The sequence below is a fragment of the Lissotriton vulgaris genome, chromosome 4_1, assembly GCF_964263255.1.
Source record: "Lissotriton vulgaris chromosome 4_1, aLisVul1.2, whole genome shotgun sequence".
NCBI lineage: Eukaryota > Metazoa > Chordata > Amphibia > Caudata > Salamandridae > Lissotriton > Lissotriton vulgaris.
This window is the reverse complement of record NC_141691.1, coordinates 240,963,796-240,981,104: the sequence shown is the minus strand read 5'-3', so window position 1 is coordinate 240,981,104 and position 17,309 is coordinate 240,963,796. Positions and strand designations below refer to the sequence as shown.

The following is a 17,309-nucleotide window of genomic DNA, read 5'->3' as shown; positions in this document are numbered from 1 at the left end:
TTTACAAAGCAAGGGGCAGCCTGAAAGTCAGGACCGCTTGACAGCTTGTCCTGTGGAGAGCCCTGCCAGGCTTCGGCCTCATGTATGTACAACAGATCTCTGAATGTACTGCAGTATGGACAGGTATAAGCACATCATGCTTAGAATGTAACATATGTTGGATTTATTACAGTGCTCAGTAAAGAATTTTGGTGTGCCTTAAATCTAAGCCCTGTCTTTCCGTGTTTTAAGACTAAAATATATATTTCTTTTCTGTTTCCATTTCAGTTCTCTGTGTTTTGCAAACGAGCTGATGGATGAAGATGACAGGGACAAGGCAAAGAGGTATGTTACTCCCTGTGTGTACCTACCAAGTCAATGTGCAAAACTAAGGGCCTGATTACGATATTGGGCGGTCGACCGCCATTTACTGTTGTGGCGGTCAGGAGACCACCTGACAAGCAGTCGGTGGTCTGACCACCCAATTAGGATATGATCACCGTGATGGGGGTCAGAGAGTGCTCATTTATACTGTGGCTTGTGCTGTGGCCCAGGAAAAGCGCTGCAGCACAAGTAACACTATAAATGATCACTTTGTGCATATCTGTGCCTTGATGTGCATGGGGGCACTACATGTGCTTTGCAGTGGCCCACAAGGGATGGGGGCCCTGTTTGTTTTCCCCCAAATCCCTAAACACACCTTTTCGGCAGGTCTTCATGCTTGTAATTTTCCAACGAAACTTCAACTTCATCCAGAAACCGTTGGTGTGTCCTTGGGTCCCAGGCACCTTCTCAGCCAAAAGTATCTTCTGCACATTCCAATACCCTCCTTCATCGCTCGCCTCTACCATCCTAGCTCCTAAAACAAAGAATTATTCTGCCTAACTAAACGCGTGAATAAGCAAACCTACACGTGCAACTTTTAACATGGTGCACGTTTAAACCTAATGCAACATCTTATACGTGAAGCAATAATTTCTACATTACTTAAGGCACTTTCTCATGTTAACACTACATGAGTTTCCAAATGATATTAATACTCCTAAACATTCTAACATAATTTGGTCAATTACTACATTTCTAATGATCACACATTAGTACAGTCCTCTAAATATGCGAGTGCAGACTACCCATGATTATGACGCACCCCTGCAATTTTCAGAATAACTTGGCGCTCTATCAGTCCCCCCTTTGACGACCTGTGTCATCACCAAACTACACCATCCTTGGGGAAAGAACTGACTTAAACATAACTTATTGCCATTCTCCCTCGCCTAAACATCTCCATGTTTCTAAGATTTCGATATTGACTGTCCTTCAGTCTTTCCATTCGCCTCTCTTGCTCTCTCAATGACCTCACCATCCTGTTGGACTTATACCACTTGCAAGCACACAAGCCACAGCTATAACAAGAGGTTTCAACACATAGCCAAGGATTCTTTTTCCCAAGCTTGCAAACCAACCTCCCACCTTACCAAATCCTTTACCAACTTTCTCCCAAACACCTACCTCAGTCTGATCCTCAATCTCATGATGAATTGTAGTGATGTTACTTATATATTTCTCCAGATCCTTGCTGTTATCTGGTATATAAGTGCAGCACTCTTGAACCTTCAAATGTTTACAGACTCCACCGTCTTTTGCCAAAAGCACATCTAAAGCAAGGCAATTTTGCAAAACCATCTCTCCATCGACCAACACCAGCGACTTAGCTGTATTAATTGACAATTCCTCAACAACAGTCGCCAGCCTTCTGATCTTCACATCATTCAAAATCACTCCCAAATCTGGTATCACTGCTCCAAAAACATCCCCAATTATTTCTGCTGCACTTTCACCCCTTTTTACTCTCACATGCTGTCCCCTTCCAAAAGCTCCAGATCTTCTGCATGATAACTCTTAGGAAAAACGATCGCCAAATAACACTTGCCATACTATTTCGTAGGCAATCTCACATAGGCATTCCTTCCACATACATAATACACAGTTGGTATCACTTGCACCAAACTCTGCAAAAAGTCCTCAGCTGAATCTTCTATAGTGAAAACATGATCACATGTGGTCTGCCCCACATTAACATTCGCATAATATGTCTGAGGACGCCTTATGCATAACTTTCCTTTCTGCTTTTCATCCACTGCTATTGGACCATAACTCCCTTTTGATTTATGCAACTTTTCTTCATCTGTGCAATCCACTCTACCTTCACGTGAATCTCGTAACTGTGTCTGTTTTCTCTATCTATCTTCTACTTGATCTATGAACCTTTTCTCTACATCTGACAACTAACACGTCAGATTATGTCAGATTATGTCGAAGTGCATAAGCTATGTGTAACTCTGAAGAAGGTATGAAATATATTAAGTCTATCTTCTGTTTTGTAGTAATCATACTTATTCAAATGCTTGTAAGCTGGCACATCTGGAAGCACTGCATAAAAATTAGAAAAGAAATACTCAAAATGAGTTTGTCAATAAAAAATACTAAGCAACAAACTACATGTAATACCATACGTCAGTGGAAGGTGGGGATACCTAATACCCTCATCCACTGAGACAGGCAACAACATGCACATATAACAATCCTTCACATCCATTGCATCAATATATTCATACAACAACTTGGCATACGCATTAAGTTTATAGTCACTCCTAGACAGATCTATATGAAACTTACGACTCTCTTTTAGTAGCAAAGCTCTTTCGTCTCCTATTTTGACCTTTCTTGCTAGGAGTGGTTGGTGTAGGTATTCCCTATACCTCCACTGTCTGCTCGTGTGGGGCTAAATATGAAACTACAGCTACTAGAATTATGAAAAGTATCATTCCTCCTAAGAGTGTACCTACTATACACCTAGATCTACGATTTGGATTTCCAGCCTCCATGGTCTCAGAAGGTCTTCGATATTCTTTATTCAGCAACACTGTTCAAAGTCTCTTTTGTGAACCAACTTGAACCACACCTCGGAAAGCTGGAAGTCCCCTTATTCGATTTCAGTTTCTTATTTACATCAACCAAAGGCTTCCTTAACCCTTCCCCAAAATCTACGGAAAGCCCCTAAATTTCTTCTTCTTCCACTCGGACCTAGGTAATCAAATGCAACTTATTTACAACAAAGTCTCTTTAGTCAAAAATAAGATTTGCTCCAATCGCTTCTAGAACATGCTGCAAAAGTTCAAGATGAAGAACAATAGTTTCATGTGATGGATGTTCAGATCCAAATGTAGCAAGTATCAGTCTATTCAATATCAAATTAGGAATTCTGCTCAGTATCTGGGGATTTGGAACTGTGATGGTCAGTACTCCTTCAATTTCAAGTCCAGGCGCCAAAAACACCACATCCGATTTCACGTTAGAGCTGTTACTAACCACTGTCACTGCCCTCAGCCTTCCGGATCTGTATGTGTAAATGTATGTATGTATAGGCATTTATATAGCGCACTACTTACCCGTAGGGTCCCAAGGCGCTTCGACCGCTGCGAAACCCTTCCTGGCTTCCCTGAGAGATGGTCCCTTAATGGGTATCTCCAGGGTGAGACCAGGCATCCCCGGAGGTCTGGTGGGGCCGTTAGTGAAGATGAGGCAAGCTAATGCCCAGAGTTGCTGAGTGTGATCGCTGATCAGAGTGGGCACCGAGGCGAGAGAATTATCGAGTCCGCTGACCCTGGTCCAGAAACCTGCCGCGCCGGGAATCGAACCCTGGTCCCGGGCTGTCCTCTGCTCTCGGGTCTGCCGCCTCTAACCAGTGAGCCACACTACTTCACTAGCACTCCTGGCATCAGTCACAACGTATGACCACTCTGGAGTTGCGTATCTCTGACAAGGAACTCTCGTCCATCTTGATCTCCTCAGACCTCCACTAGCTTGCTCTTCTTTGGCTTCGTCTGACTCAGAATCTTCAGGCACTGGAGCAAGATCCCTCTCAGATACCAGCCGCAGATTTAGCCGCCTTTGTCTCTCAGGCCACTGTTCCTCTGCTCTACTAGTTCTCCTGTTCGCTTTCTGTTCACTCTGCTTACAACTTTGCTCTGCTGAGTCTAACTCCGGATCACCTTCACTGCAACTTCCCCTTTCTGATGCAGTCTCAGTGTCACTGTTGTTGTGACCCTCCTCAGTCGGATCTGGTGAGCAACCAACTTCGTCAGTCACCCTCACAGCTTGGCGTGTCCCCTTCTGTGGCTCTGTTACCACAGCTGGATTTTCATTTGGGAGAGGAGCTGTTTCTTCCAAGGGTGCTGAAACTCGATGGGTATGAGATGCATGCACCCAGTTTGGCAGTCCTCCACACTTTACTGCAGTATTCGTCACCAGTATAATTTGGTAAGGGCCCCTCCAGTGAACATCCAGGCAGCTTTTTCTCACATGCTTCAGAACCAGCACCCAATCTCCTGGGCTCAGGTCATGACAGAGATCACTTGAAGCTGGAACCACAGCAGCCTGCACCTGATGAGACACAGAACGGACCACATCAGCGAGTCCCTTGAAATTATCAAGGATCGGATCATCTGTGATTTTTTATCAAAGCTGTGGATGGCACTGCTGGTAATCTCATAGCCCTCCCCATCAACACTTCATGAGGTGAAAGAACTGTTCTCCTAAATGGAGTACTGCAGATACTCATCAATACCAGAGGCAGAGCATCAGGCCACTTCAGGGATGTGGACGAACACACCTTCTCCATTTGAGCTTTAAAAGTCCCATTAACCTGCTCCACTATCCCAGAAGCCTCTGGACGGTAGATACAATGGAGTCTCTGGTCACCATTCAGTGATGTGCAGGTCATGTTCATGATTTCCGATTCCAAAGAGGTCGGAATTCCAAACCTAGGTATGAGTTCCCTCAACAGCAACTTAGCTACAGTGAGTGTGTTGCACCTTCGTGTTGGATAAGCCTCCCCCATCTCGAGAACACACATACCACAACCAAGATGTACCTCAACCTGTTGCACCTAGCCATCTCGATGAAATCTAACTGCATCCTATTGAAAGGCCCTCCCGACCTCCCAATGTGACTCAATGTAACCAAAGACTTTTTCCCAGCATTCATCTGTTGACACGTAACACACCTCTGACACTCAGTCTCAGCTACTGCACGAAATCGCGGGTTTGTCGGAACACCTGCACCATTGCATCTCTTCACAAATGCACTGCACCATGAATCTGTCTTGCCATTGGGTTCAACAGTCATCTGGCAACACCGCTCTCCCATCACGTGAAATCCAAATGTCAACATCACCTTTCACACATCCTGACTTGACCCACACACTTTTCTCCTGTTCTGAAACCTGTTCCTGCAGGCACTCGAGTTCATCCCAAGTATCTGCCATGGCCAATATCATATTGACCTTGGTTCTTTCTTGGCTCTCTCCTGTGTGTATCTCTATAAAGGTGCAACCTTGCTCGGCACAGAAATATGCAACTTCGTTGGCGTATCGGTTTCCGAGCGAGACAAAATGTGTCCCCTTTTCATGAGCTGTGCACTTGACAACAGCAATTTCTTTTGGGTGCTGTAAGGCTTCTAAGAGTAGCCTCACAAACTTCCCATTCCTAATGGGTAATCCTGACGATGTCTGGTAACCTCTCTGGAACCTATCCGCAGGCATGAACCACACCAAATCCGTATTGGCTGTCAGTGTAAATGGTGATTCAAATTTGTTCAGCTGCCACACAGGCACGAGTCAAAGCAATGATTTCAGCTACCTGAGCGGAGTATACTTCTTCCAGGCAAGCAGCTTCAACCACTCCCGTGATGGTGCATACAGCAAACGCTGCTCTCAACTGACACTGTTCCGTATACATGAATCATCAACAAAGAAAATTTCATTGGGGTCAGACAATGGTTCATCAAGAATGTCAGGTCTCGGCTTGGTGCAAACTTCAGTCACATCAAGACAGTCATGGTCTGCACAATCTTCATCAAGGGTGGTTGGTAACGGCATCAAAGTAGCAGGATTCAAAACAGAACACCTCCTAAGAGTCATATTCTCCACAGCAAGACTGACTTGCCCGGAGCGTGTGAGTCTATTATTGGTCAGGTGCTGTGTCTTGGTCCTTGTCATCAACAATTCAACAGAATGTGGTACATAAACAATCAATGCATGATCCATGACAATGCTTTCACATCGTTCAATGCTGACACCCATTGCAGCAACGGATAAGAGATATCCGGGCAACGCCGAAGCTACTGGATCTAAAGTAGCTGAGAAATAGGCAACTGGTCTACGGATACCTTCATGATCCTGAGTTAAGACTTACAATGCATAACCCTCCCGTTCACAACAGAATAATGAAACAGGCTTGTTGTAGTCAGGCATTCTCAGTGCCGGAGCACGACAAAGGTCCTCTCGTCATACAGTCATTGTCCCATGGTACCGGATCACTCACATCCTTGCGCGTCAGTCTCTGTAAAGGTTTTGCCTTCAGTGAGAAGTTGGGAATCCACTGCCTACAATAGCCAACCATCCCTAGGAACATCCTGACTTCCCTCTGTGTGGAGGGCAAAGTCATACTCATGATTGCCTCAATTCTGTCAGGTGACACCTTCCTGTTGCCTTTTTCTATTCGAGGACCCAAGTATTGCACCTCATTCAAACAGTACTGTAACTTATTTGGTGACACCTTGTGTCCATTTTCTGCCAAATGCTTCAATAAGGCAATGGTTTCAATTCTGCATGCATCCTCGGTTTTTGAGGTAACAAGGAGGTCGTCTTTGTACTGCACAAGGACGGAGTTCTGTGGCAATACAAGACTCTCCAGATCCTTTTTTTAAGATCTGATTAAAGATCGATGGACTCTCTGTATACTATTGAGGAATATGACACCATATTAACACACGGTTTTCCAGCTTGAAAGCAAAAAGATACTGGCTTTCCTCTTGTGACGGTATCCAAAAGAATGCTTGACAAAGATCAATCACGATGTACCACTCTGCTTCACATGGGATCTGAAACAAAATCACAGCTGTATTCGGTACCACCGGACAACATGGAACAACTATGTTGTTGACCTTTCTCTGGTCCTGTACAATCCTGAATTTCCCACTCGGTTTCTGCAATCCCATAATAGGTGAGTTACTTGGACTGCCCATTATCTCCTTCAGGATCCCCTGCCTTACCCCTTCGATGCTGATGACGAGCACAGCTCGTCATCAGCTACGGTGCTCGTATGCTGATGACAAGCTGAGCTCGTCATGTAACGCGGGTTTTTGAAAAATCCAGCACACAGCGGGAAAACCACTAGCGCGCAAGGGGTGAATCATGGAATCGATCACAGGTTTTATCCCTGCAACCGTTTCTGGTGTTAGATTATACTGGGGCGTTCTTGGGAACTCAACATTCTGCTTAACCTTAATTTTGACTGGCTCAACTCCTTTGTATAATCCTATAACTTCCCTTGTGAAGTTCCACACCTTTTGCGAGACTGAAATTCTCAAATCAAGTGGAAGCTCTTCCACTGTCACTACAGGGTACATCTCTATGCATAGGTGCTGATTTGCAACTTTAAAGGTGGCATCGTCGTCATTTGTTTGCAATGCCACTCCCTGAGGGGTGTAATAGATTGTGCAGTTGAGCTTGCACAGACGATCCCTTCCTAATAGACAGACAGGAATTGAGTCGCACACCACAAATTGATGCCTGTCGCGGAAAGTTCCTATTCTCACAGGAATCGGTTCAGTCAATGGATTGGTCATTTTCTTGCCTACAACTTGGATTGATTGTCCCGAGAGGGGTAGGTTGGGAACTACTGTAGATCTTACAGTAGAGGGGGTAGCACCAGTATCAACCAAAAAGGTGGTAGGGTGAGCATCGACATCGACTTCTACAAATAGTCCCCTCTGGTCTACCGCCAAAACTGCTCCAAGAGTGCCGTCTTCCTCCCCCCTCAGGCACCGTCATAACAACGGGTCTGAGAAGTACTCATCATTTCCATCAAAAAGAGGCATCTGCTGGTACGTCCGAGTCCCTTGCGGGATCCTTGGTGGCTGGGGAACTTGTACTTGTGGGGCCAGCGTACCCCCTTTCAGCGATTTTGGCTTCATTACACTGTTTGTCACTTCAGGCACCTGTACTACTTTTCCTTCCTGCTGCAGCTGGTTTAACAGATTCAAGGGACACTCGCCTCTCCAATGTCCAACCTTTGTTCTGGCCATTCTGTTTCCTCCCTAGCGTTCCTCCACCTGACTGAGTCTGAGCTCCCCTGTCTTCCGCTTGCATCTGTACTAGCATCAGTCTGTCCTTAAGCTTCCTATGCTTTGAATCCACTTCATCACTGCAATATCTAGCATACCGCAGTATTTTGTCTATCGGTTTGTTCTGCCAACAGATCAAATGTTGTTGGATCATGAGGCAAATCTCAGGTCTCAAACCCAGAACAAACTTGGAAACAAACTGTCCCATACCCTTGGGGTTCATCGTATCCAACCCACTATATTGCTTAAAGACTTGCAAAAGCCTCTCAGAATATTCATGCACTATTTCCTTTGGCTCCTGAACCATCCAATTAATATTTACCCAGTCTATATCCTGTGGAGACACCTTAGATTTCAACCATGTAATTGCTTGCTCATATTTTTTCATAACAATTGATGATGGGCCACTCGTGATAGCATCCCTGTCGGGCTCTGAAGTAGGCCACTCAATCGCAATTTTACATGCTGCCCACAGATCACTTGGGACTACAATGTCAAACAGTGTATTCAAATCGATCCACAACACCTTTCAAATTTTGACAAACCACTCAACCTGCTTGTACCACTCGACTGGACTCTCCCTCAGCTTAGGTAAATCATTTGTGAATGCTGCCAAATCACCTCTACTCCAAGGCACATGCACATACCCTCTGCTAGCTACTTCTCATAAAGGGTAGTTCCCTACCTTTATGAGAAGTAGGGTACCTCTGCCACACTCTTCCTGGTACTCTTTTTCTTGGACCATCTTTCTTCCCACTTGTCAAGTCTGTTCCATGCTCATAGCCCTATGACCAGTTCTATAATGTGACTCTTTAGCCCAATGACCCTCTTTTCGTCCAAGTCTTGGTCACTGTACTGCAACCTGTGACTACCTTGTAACATCTTCTTTTTAGACAGATCCACCTCATATCTGTTTGCCAATTCAGTTAGTTTCTCATGTGCCGACCTTGCTTTGCGAGTTACATCCTTTGCCACAAACAGCAATTCATCTGGGTCTTAAAGTTCCACTATCTCCAGTGGTAAATTTCCCTCAACGATCTCATCCACCTCTGCTTTTAACCGCATCACATCTAACCTCTTTGCCTTTATTACTGCTTTCAGTGTACCTCGACTGGATGTGCCACTAGACTCCCTACAGTCGCTATCCTGTTCCCGGCACCTATTCACTTCAGGTGTATCTCTAAAACTCATCCTGTTCTCTGCATTCCCATGGTCCCAATCTTCCCTTGCCCTGACGCTCTGATTCCCTACAGTTGAATCCCACATCCTCAGGTCTGACCTTAACTCAGCAAAGGATTTCGGCCAGATCCATTGGTCCCCTCGACGAGTCTGCCGTAGCTGGCAACTCGATTCCATCTGTCTCGTTATATGAGCCAATCCGCTCACCACACCTTCCCATGCTAGATCTCTCTTCGGCTCTTATCTGAGATGTAGTTCCACTCCTCACCTGATCTGGATCATACGTCGACACTATGGGACCAATAGTAACCGGCACCGTAAGGGCATCTAGTAACCTCCTAGTATCTGTGTTCTCTGGATTCGGAGTTTCAATCCCTCCTGTTAAGAGTTTCCACACTACTCCCTTACTCTGCGGAGCCTGCGATTCTCTTGCTTCCTCCAGCGGGCTGATTTTTCCCCCTCTGACTCTGGGTTATATGGGGTGGTCTCTCAGATAGAAGCCTTTCTATCAAGCTATCATCTGTATCACTGTCATCTTCCTCTTCAACCTCCTTCTGGGCATTCCCTTCGTTGACTATCAGTGGGAACAACTTATCCCCCTCAATTGTCTGTACTCTCCATCTTTTCTCTAAGGCATCGCACCATGCATATTGAAATGCCCTGACCGACCTTTTCACTCTTTGTTGTCTCCTGTCCCAGTTTCATTTGTGTGCCACCCTAATCCATGCATGTAGTGCCTCAAACTGTGTGGGTCTAGGTAAAGTCGCAAAGAAGCCATAATCTTTTTCAACTGGTATAACACTTCCAATCTAAAGGTTCCATACCGGAAAAAGATCAACTCCTTATTTCCCTCTGTCATTTTACACCAATTTTCAAGCCAAAGTATAGTATGTAAAACCACATTTGTGGCCATGTAATGAGCTGGGGTGTCCTCGGGCGGAGCCTCTTCGATTCGCCACATACAGTAACCCACGACCAGCGTCAGTTACTCACGCACTCACACATTCGCTCCCCCATCTCGGTCCAGGCAGTCGATGGTACCTCACGACTCCCTTCACATTGGTCGACAATTACTCTGAGTGTCTGCTACACCACAACCACTTAAGCTACTAGTCGAGCCTAAGATTTTCCCGGGCTGTGCGCGCTCACAGCCTGATCTCGCAATCACACAACAGTCACTCCAACTCCACAAGACATCACAACATTAAACACCGCAGTCTAACAACACATAACCCTATTCATACTCACTCTCCCACGAACTGCTGCTTTCACCGCACTGTCACTCTCCGTCGGTTTCCATGAAACGCCGTCTTCCGCTGACTATCCGCTGGACAATCAACACCTGAATTCTATGGGGCTCGGAAAACTCTTATCTAATCTAGGACTAACCTTATAGATCTCCCCTTACTCTAGAGACTAACCATCCTCTGCAGCTACCAATTGTTGCAACCAGATTCTTATCTAGATTTTCCTCTTACCAATCTCAAGAATCCTTGGTTGACTGGACCCCCTGGTCTGCCAAGAAGTGTGAAGGGAAGAACAACAGGTTCATAATGACTTTAGAAATGACCAAAATAATCCAACTCAAGAACCACTGACTACAGGATAACATTTTAGGGGTTTATTACAAGGCCAAAAATAACCGGACATACAGGCACCTCAGCAAGAGGTTGAGAAAATAAACAGGCACTAATACACACATTATCCTTTGCATGACTGTCAAACGACTTAAGATAATGACTAAAGCTATCTCTAAAAGCATCAGGCAAATGATGACAGTCCCTACTTGAAGCTTTGACTGCATTCATACAAAGCAAAGAAAAGAAAGTTATTCTGTCTCTACACTAACATTAAAGTGGCATCCCTATTTAGCATCCCTCCCAGGCAAGAGAAAAAGGTGTCAGCAGTGAAGACATCCTGAGAAGTACACTCACTTTCCTTAGGTGGGTAGCCTAAGCTACTGAGCTCGTTCCAAGATGCTCCTTCTATTCTCCTGCCCTTCTCCTGCTCTGCTCCCACCAAATCTGCAAGACTGACTTCCTCCCTCGGGGCACTGTCCCTAATACAAAATCCCCAAAACATTAAACACGCCCTAAACACACCCCTTCGGCAGGTCTTCAGGCTTGTCATTTTCCAACGAAACTTCAACTTAATCCAGAAACTGTTGGTGTGTCCTTGGGTCCCAGGCACCTTCTCCGCCAAAAGTATCTTCTGCACATTCCAATACCCTCCTTTATCGCTCGCCTCTACCATCCTAGAGCCTTAAACAAAGAATTATTCTGCCTAACTAAACGTGTGTCCTTGCACCTGCAACAGAAAGCCTGTGAACGAATTGGCCTTGTACACACACGGATCTGCAATGCAAATTTTGACTAGGAATAGAAGCCTTCCCAAGGCAAAATACATTTTCAGGCCTACAGTCTCACGACAAGCTAAGAAACCACCATTAGGCCTCTTATTAATGCTTTCATACAATCAGGCCTTAACACATTTTAAACACATTTCTAAACTACATTATAAACGTTAGATCCAAAATCATGTTAATGCATTACAATTCACTCATGAATAAGCAAACCTACATGTGCAACTTTTAACATGGTGCCCGTTTAAACCTAATGCAACATCTTATACATGAAGCAATAATTTCTACATTACTTAAGGCACTTTTTTGTGTTAACACTACATTAGTTTCCAAATGATATGAATCCTCCTAAACATTCTAACATAATTTGATCAATTACTACATTTCTAATGATCACACATTAGTACAGTCCTCTAAATATGTGGGTGCTGACTACCCATGATAATGACGCAACCCTACAATTTTCAGAATAACATGGCGCTCTATCACATGATATAGAGGAAAGGAAGAGATGCAGGGGTTGGAGATGTTCAAGTATACGTGGGAGTGAAGGATTTAGTGGAGCGGGCCATAGGTTCTTACAGCTGTGCAACCGGAACACCCCAGTTAGAGCTGGTTGCTATTACCTAACCAGTGAGTTGGGAGGCTAGTTTGCCATATCTGCATTGGGGTCCATGGCACCCTTGCTTCTCCACTGCTCGCCACGCCTTTGATCATGGGCTGTCGACTGTTTCACTCAGAAACATTATTCACAAAGCATGAAGCATGTATAATGCATATAAGTCAGTGGGATTTATGTTTGGCTAAGGTTCGCAACGTATACCACATGGGGTTTTTATTCAAATTATATTAGTTCGTATTCCTACGGATGTGTCTAAGAGGTGATTAGAGAAAGACAGTGCATTACCTTGTGGTTACACACAGTCATTTTGTAGTGCCTTCCTCACACCTATTTGCACATTGAAGGATTTTGTCTCAGATGATGTCATTGTGAAATATCACTGTAGAAATGTTGGTTAATATTAGGAGAAAATAATCACTAAGTGATTGAGGCTCTGAACTGCCTGAGAACTTAGTAAATCTGCCACTAAGTGTTAAAAAAGATGAAGAAACACATTTGCAAGTACTGGGGGAGTGGTAGGAAACACCTAGGTGCCTATACAGAAACATTTCCACAAAGATGCTTTCCGACAGTAAATTCCCAGGATCGATTCACAGAATCACGATATGTGGAGTTTTACATTTGGAAACTTACAAGTGTGGCATTTTCACCAGTATGGGATGGGGCAATGTGTCAGTACTGAAGGGTGCACACTGCAGAAGTCGGTGATCATCCACAAACTTCTTATTATGCAGGCATTCACAGGCCTTATGCAGGCATTATGCAGGCATTCACATTTCTAGACAATTGAATTATTAACAAAGAATAAATATAGACTAAATAGCAACTATATTCATTGTCCAGCCGGACAGTATTTAATTTTTGATAAAAAGAATTCACAGGTAATATGGTGTGATACAAGCAGGACACCAGCCGATGCCCAACTAACACACACAGAAGAAAGACAAACAAGGAAATACAGGCAATTAAGTTAGTCTGTGTATCAAAGTACAAACACCACCATGTGTATTTTCCACCGAACGAGGACCGCATTGACGACCCGTCTCCTTCATTATCAAACCGCACTTATTACGTGCTTTGCTGCCAGGCTATTCAACCGATTCAGGGTTGACTGCCACGGTATCTACAACTTCCACCGGGGACTCTATACTAGTCCCGCAGTGTGGGCTGTACAAAAAAGTTATTTATGAACTTTTTATAAAAAAGGCATGCATTGTTTGTCCTGAAGATTAACTCTGAATTTATATAGGGTTCGAAACGTCGTCGACCTAGTCACACTATATGCATATTTATCATGCTAATGTTTGCAAGCAATAGTGTGGTGTTTGTACTGTCTGATTGTCAACTATGATACACAAACTACCTTAATTGCCTGTATTTCCTTGTTTGTCTTTCTTCTGTGTGTGTTACTTGGGCATCGGCTGGTGTCCTGCTTGTATCACACCATATTACCTGTGAATTCTTCTTATCAAAAATTAAATACTGTCCGACTGGACAATGAATATAGTTGCTATTTAGTCTATATTTATTCTTTGTTAATAATTCAATTGTCTAGGGACCCTTGTCCTGTGAAAAAACGTAACTACCTAAGGTGCCTAGCCTATCGCTTCCTTAGGTTTCCTTGTGTATTAAAAATGGCATTCACATTTCTGTCACAAGTGGTTTAACGCCGTGGGAGCACCTGCAAATACGTTTCTGTCAAATCCAGGAGCAAGTATGCTTCCATTGTGGCAATGAGAGTAGATCTATTTAACCTTATAGCTACTGGAGTGTAAAGCAAGGAAGTTCCTTCCTGTGGCAAAAAAAGTTCAACAGGAGGAAGAAAAGATGTTTGTGTCACGTTAACGCATGCAGAACTTGCGTCCTATTGGAAGTTCCGCATTTGCAAATGTTATCCTTTGAGACAGTCCACAAAATGTATTGTTGTACTAGGTTTCCTGCAGTTCTCGAGGAATATTGTTTGGATTTCTAAAAAGTCAGACATCTGTTTCAAATGTGGGAGTGATCTCACCAGACAGATTTTTTACTTTGAAAAGATTTTCATAAGCAATGCGTTTTATTAACATGATTATATGTGGTGTTGAAGGAGCTCCGACTAAAGAGTACTGTGTCTATCTGGTTAAACGTCCTGGATGTTGTCCACTGTAATAAAATTGGATTGACAAGGGGAACTACTGTAACTTTATCTGCGGGGGATGTACCCTGTTAATCTTTATGTTTTGTGTTTGCCAGGGCTTCAAGAAACAAATCAGAGAAGAAAAGAAGAGACCAATTCAATGTCCTCATTAAAGAGCTTTGCACAATGCTTCAGGGGCATGGACACCCCCTCAAGATGGACAAGTCCACAATACTGCAGCGAACAATTGACTTTCTACAGAAACAGAAAGGTGGCGTATCTGCTGACCTCATGCGCGTGCCCATTGTCCTCGCCGCGTCTTTTGAAAGCTTCTGTAGGCTGCTATTGTTCGAATTGTCTGTCGATTCATTCCTGTTTATTCTCCCTTTTATCCAGGATCCTTTCCACTTCTGCTGCTAGACATTATTTGTAGTCTTCATTATTTGTAGTCAGTAACAATGAGAGGCCATTGTAGGGAAGAATCCTCCCCCCGCCACTGAATGCCCTCCTGCCGCGGCCAGGCGTTTGCTTTGGTCTGGCGCAGTTCTTTTGAAAATGTGTCTGTTATTTTCCAATGCAGCCGCAAGTAGTGTTTGCTTGCTGATCATCTTTTCATCTTCCAGGGTTGGCACTGTGTCTGGTCGGGTGTGTCCTACAATAAAGAACAGGAAGATTACTAAGGGCCAATTACCAGGGCATAAGAGTTCTCACTATGGGAAACCATCGCCAACTACCAACAAATTTAATTTGCCTGAACTTGTGAAGAGAGAAACCAGTAATAATATGCTTATACTTACACAGAGCAATCTGATTTATAATGCAGCAAAGAGTTTACAATATTTTTATATTGGAGTTCATTTTAGCCTAATGAGAGTTTCATTTCCTATCCTACCATGCTGTAAATGAAGTAAATATGTAAGAGGTGGCAGTAGAAAATGGATCCAGAGCCACACTTGAATTAGAAAAAGTTGCAAAATCTTGCTATGGACATTTGCACCTACAGGCAGATTCCAACAAGGAATTGCTGAATAAACACACATTAGCAAAGGGCATTGGGTCTGGCTTTAAAGGAATGTTGTATGGTAATGTGAAGTATAGGATAGGAAGATAGAATGGGAATGGATATGCATTTGTGTCAAAGCAAAAAACCGAAGCATAATATTTATGTAGGCTAAAAAGTCAGGTGACAGTTGCACTGTGAAGCCAGACCTAAAACTCCATGTGGGTCAATGGCTGTCTTCCCCCCATCTGTGCTGCAGCCAGACAAAAACTAAACTATCTAAGCCACTTTAATAACAATACAATGTAATGCTTATGTCCCTGAAAGTTCAAGCTGAGACAGATGGACAAATAAACAAAATGTTCAAGGAATGCTTGTTGATTCTCTGGTCTAGAGCGATTTCTTTAAAACCAAGTCAATTTATGCTTGTTTTATCTTCCAGAAATGTCAGCACAATCCGAAGCCTGTGAAATTCGCCAGGACTGGAAGCCTTCATTTCTTAGCAATGAGGAGTTCACTCAGCTGATGCTGGAGGTAAGAAGCATTGAAGAATCACAATGTATGCCCAAATAGTCAGGAAAATATCATTTGCACCATTACTTAGTTGAGAAAACCTTTTTATCTAGTTATTCATTTATGTATTTTTCTATCCATTTTTCCTTATATCTGGCCACAAATTTGGATAGGATTTATTTTTCACTCTTATATTTTTCATTGAGGATGTAGAAATAGGCCTGGATCTTCTTAGACACTTGGAGCTAGAAGCTAACAAATATTAAACATCTGTAAAATAATCGATTTCTGCATCTAAAATAGAACTCTTATTCGGACATTAACATTCTAATGTGGGAAAGTCAGCTTACCTAGCCAGATTTTTCTTCAAGACTAAGTCTGTAGGAGTGAGTCAGAAGAGTTAGCCATAAAAAATCTTATGCACGGAAGGTGATACTACTGGGGGACAGTCAGAGAATGTGGGTAAAATGGCACCATATAGGTGCCAAAACAATATTAGAGTGTCATTTGGAGTTTGACAAATTTTGGGAGTCTTTATCTAAGTTGGAGGGAGGGGGTATCCGCCATACTCTGTTTAACCTCCTTTAGCCCCATCTGTGCATTTACTTTTTAAGAGGCTCTGACTGTTCATTGTAAAACAGGATTTATTTTAATGCATCAAGTAAAGTTTTACTTAGCATGTCTACAATCTGGCACTTTGTTCAAAGCAGAACACCCACTTACTATTTGCTTCTCTTCATTAGGCACTTGACGGTTTCCTTATTGCACTTACCACTGACGGAATTATTATTTATGTATCGGATAGCATCTCTTCTCTTCTTGGGCATTTACCGGTAAGTCATACCAGCATTTTATTAGAAAAATAAAGCGTAAGAAGTTGCATACCAAGAAAAATATTTTGTAGCCAAACTTGTGCGTTTTTAATTTGGAAAAAGCATATACCCTCACATGCATCCAAGGGAAAACAGGTCGCAAACGGGTAGATTCTCAGAGTCTGCCCCATTGCGGTCTGTATTTTTGCATTTGGGATGCATCATCCCAAATGCAAAAATCGCTACTTAAGGTATCGCAAAATTGTGATTACTTTAATTGTGATTGCATTTAAGGAAATGCAATTTGCAATTCCTTAAATGCAATGCATTAACATTAAAAAAATTGCGATTTCGCAATTAAGAATCACAAATTACCGTCAATTAAAAGGTGATGGTAATTTGAGATATCCTCGAAACATGCACCAAAGTGCATTTTTTAAAGTTCCATGTTACACACACACATGCCCTTGGGGCATGTGTGTGCGCAACATGGGTGCACACTACAATTTCAGGGGTGAAACAGGGTATCCTTTTGGCAC

At 43.3% G+C, this 17,309-nt stretch overlaps 1 protein-coding gene across 2 annotated transcripts in view; it reads left to right on the top strand.

Moving 5' to 3' along the window:
• LOC147718624 (neuronal PAS domain-containing protein 2-like) overlaps positions 1-17,309 on the top strand; it is a 552,138-nt gene that overhangs the window by 378,881 nt on the left and 155,948 nt on the right. For both annotated transcript variants that reach the window (XM_086918582.1, XM_086918581.1), the window contains 4 exons: positions 268-324; positions 14,562-14,716; positions 15,888-15,979; positions 16,702-16,791. In XM_086918582.1, the coding sequence (XP_086774708.1) occupies positions 268-324; positions 14,562-14,716; positions 15,888-15,979; positions 16,702-16,791 (394 nt within the window). The remainder of the gene's footprint in view (positions 1-267; positions 325-14,561; positions 14,717-15,887; positions 15,980-16,701; positions 16,792-17,309) is intronic.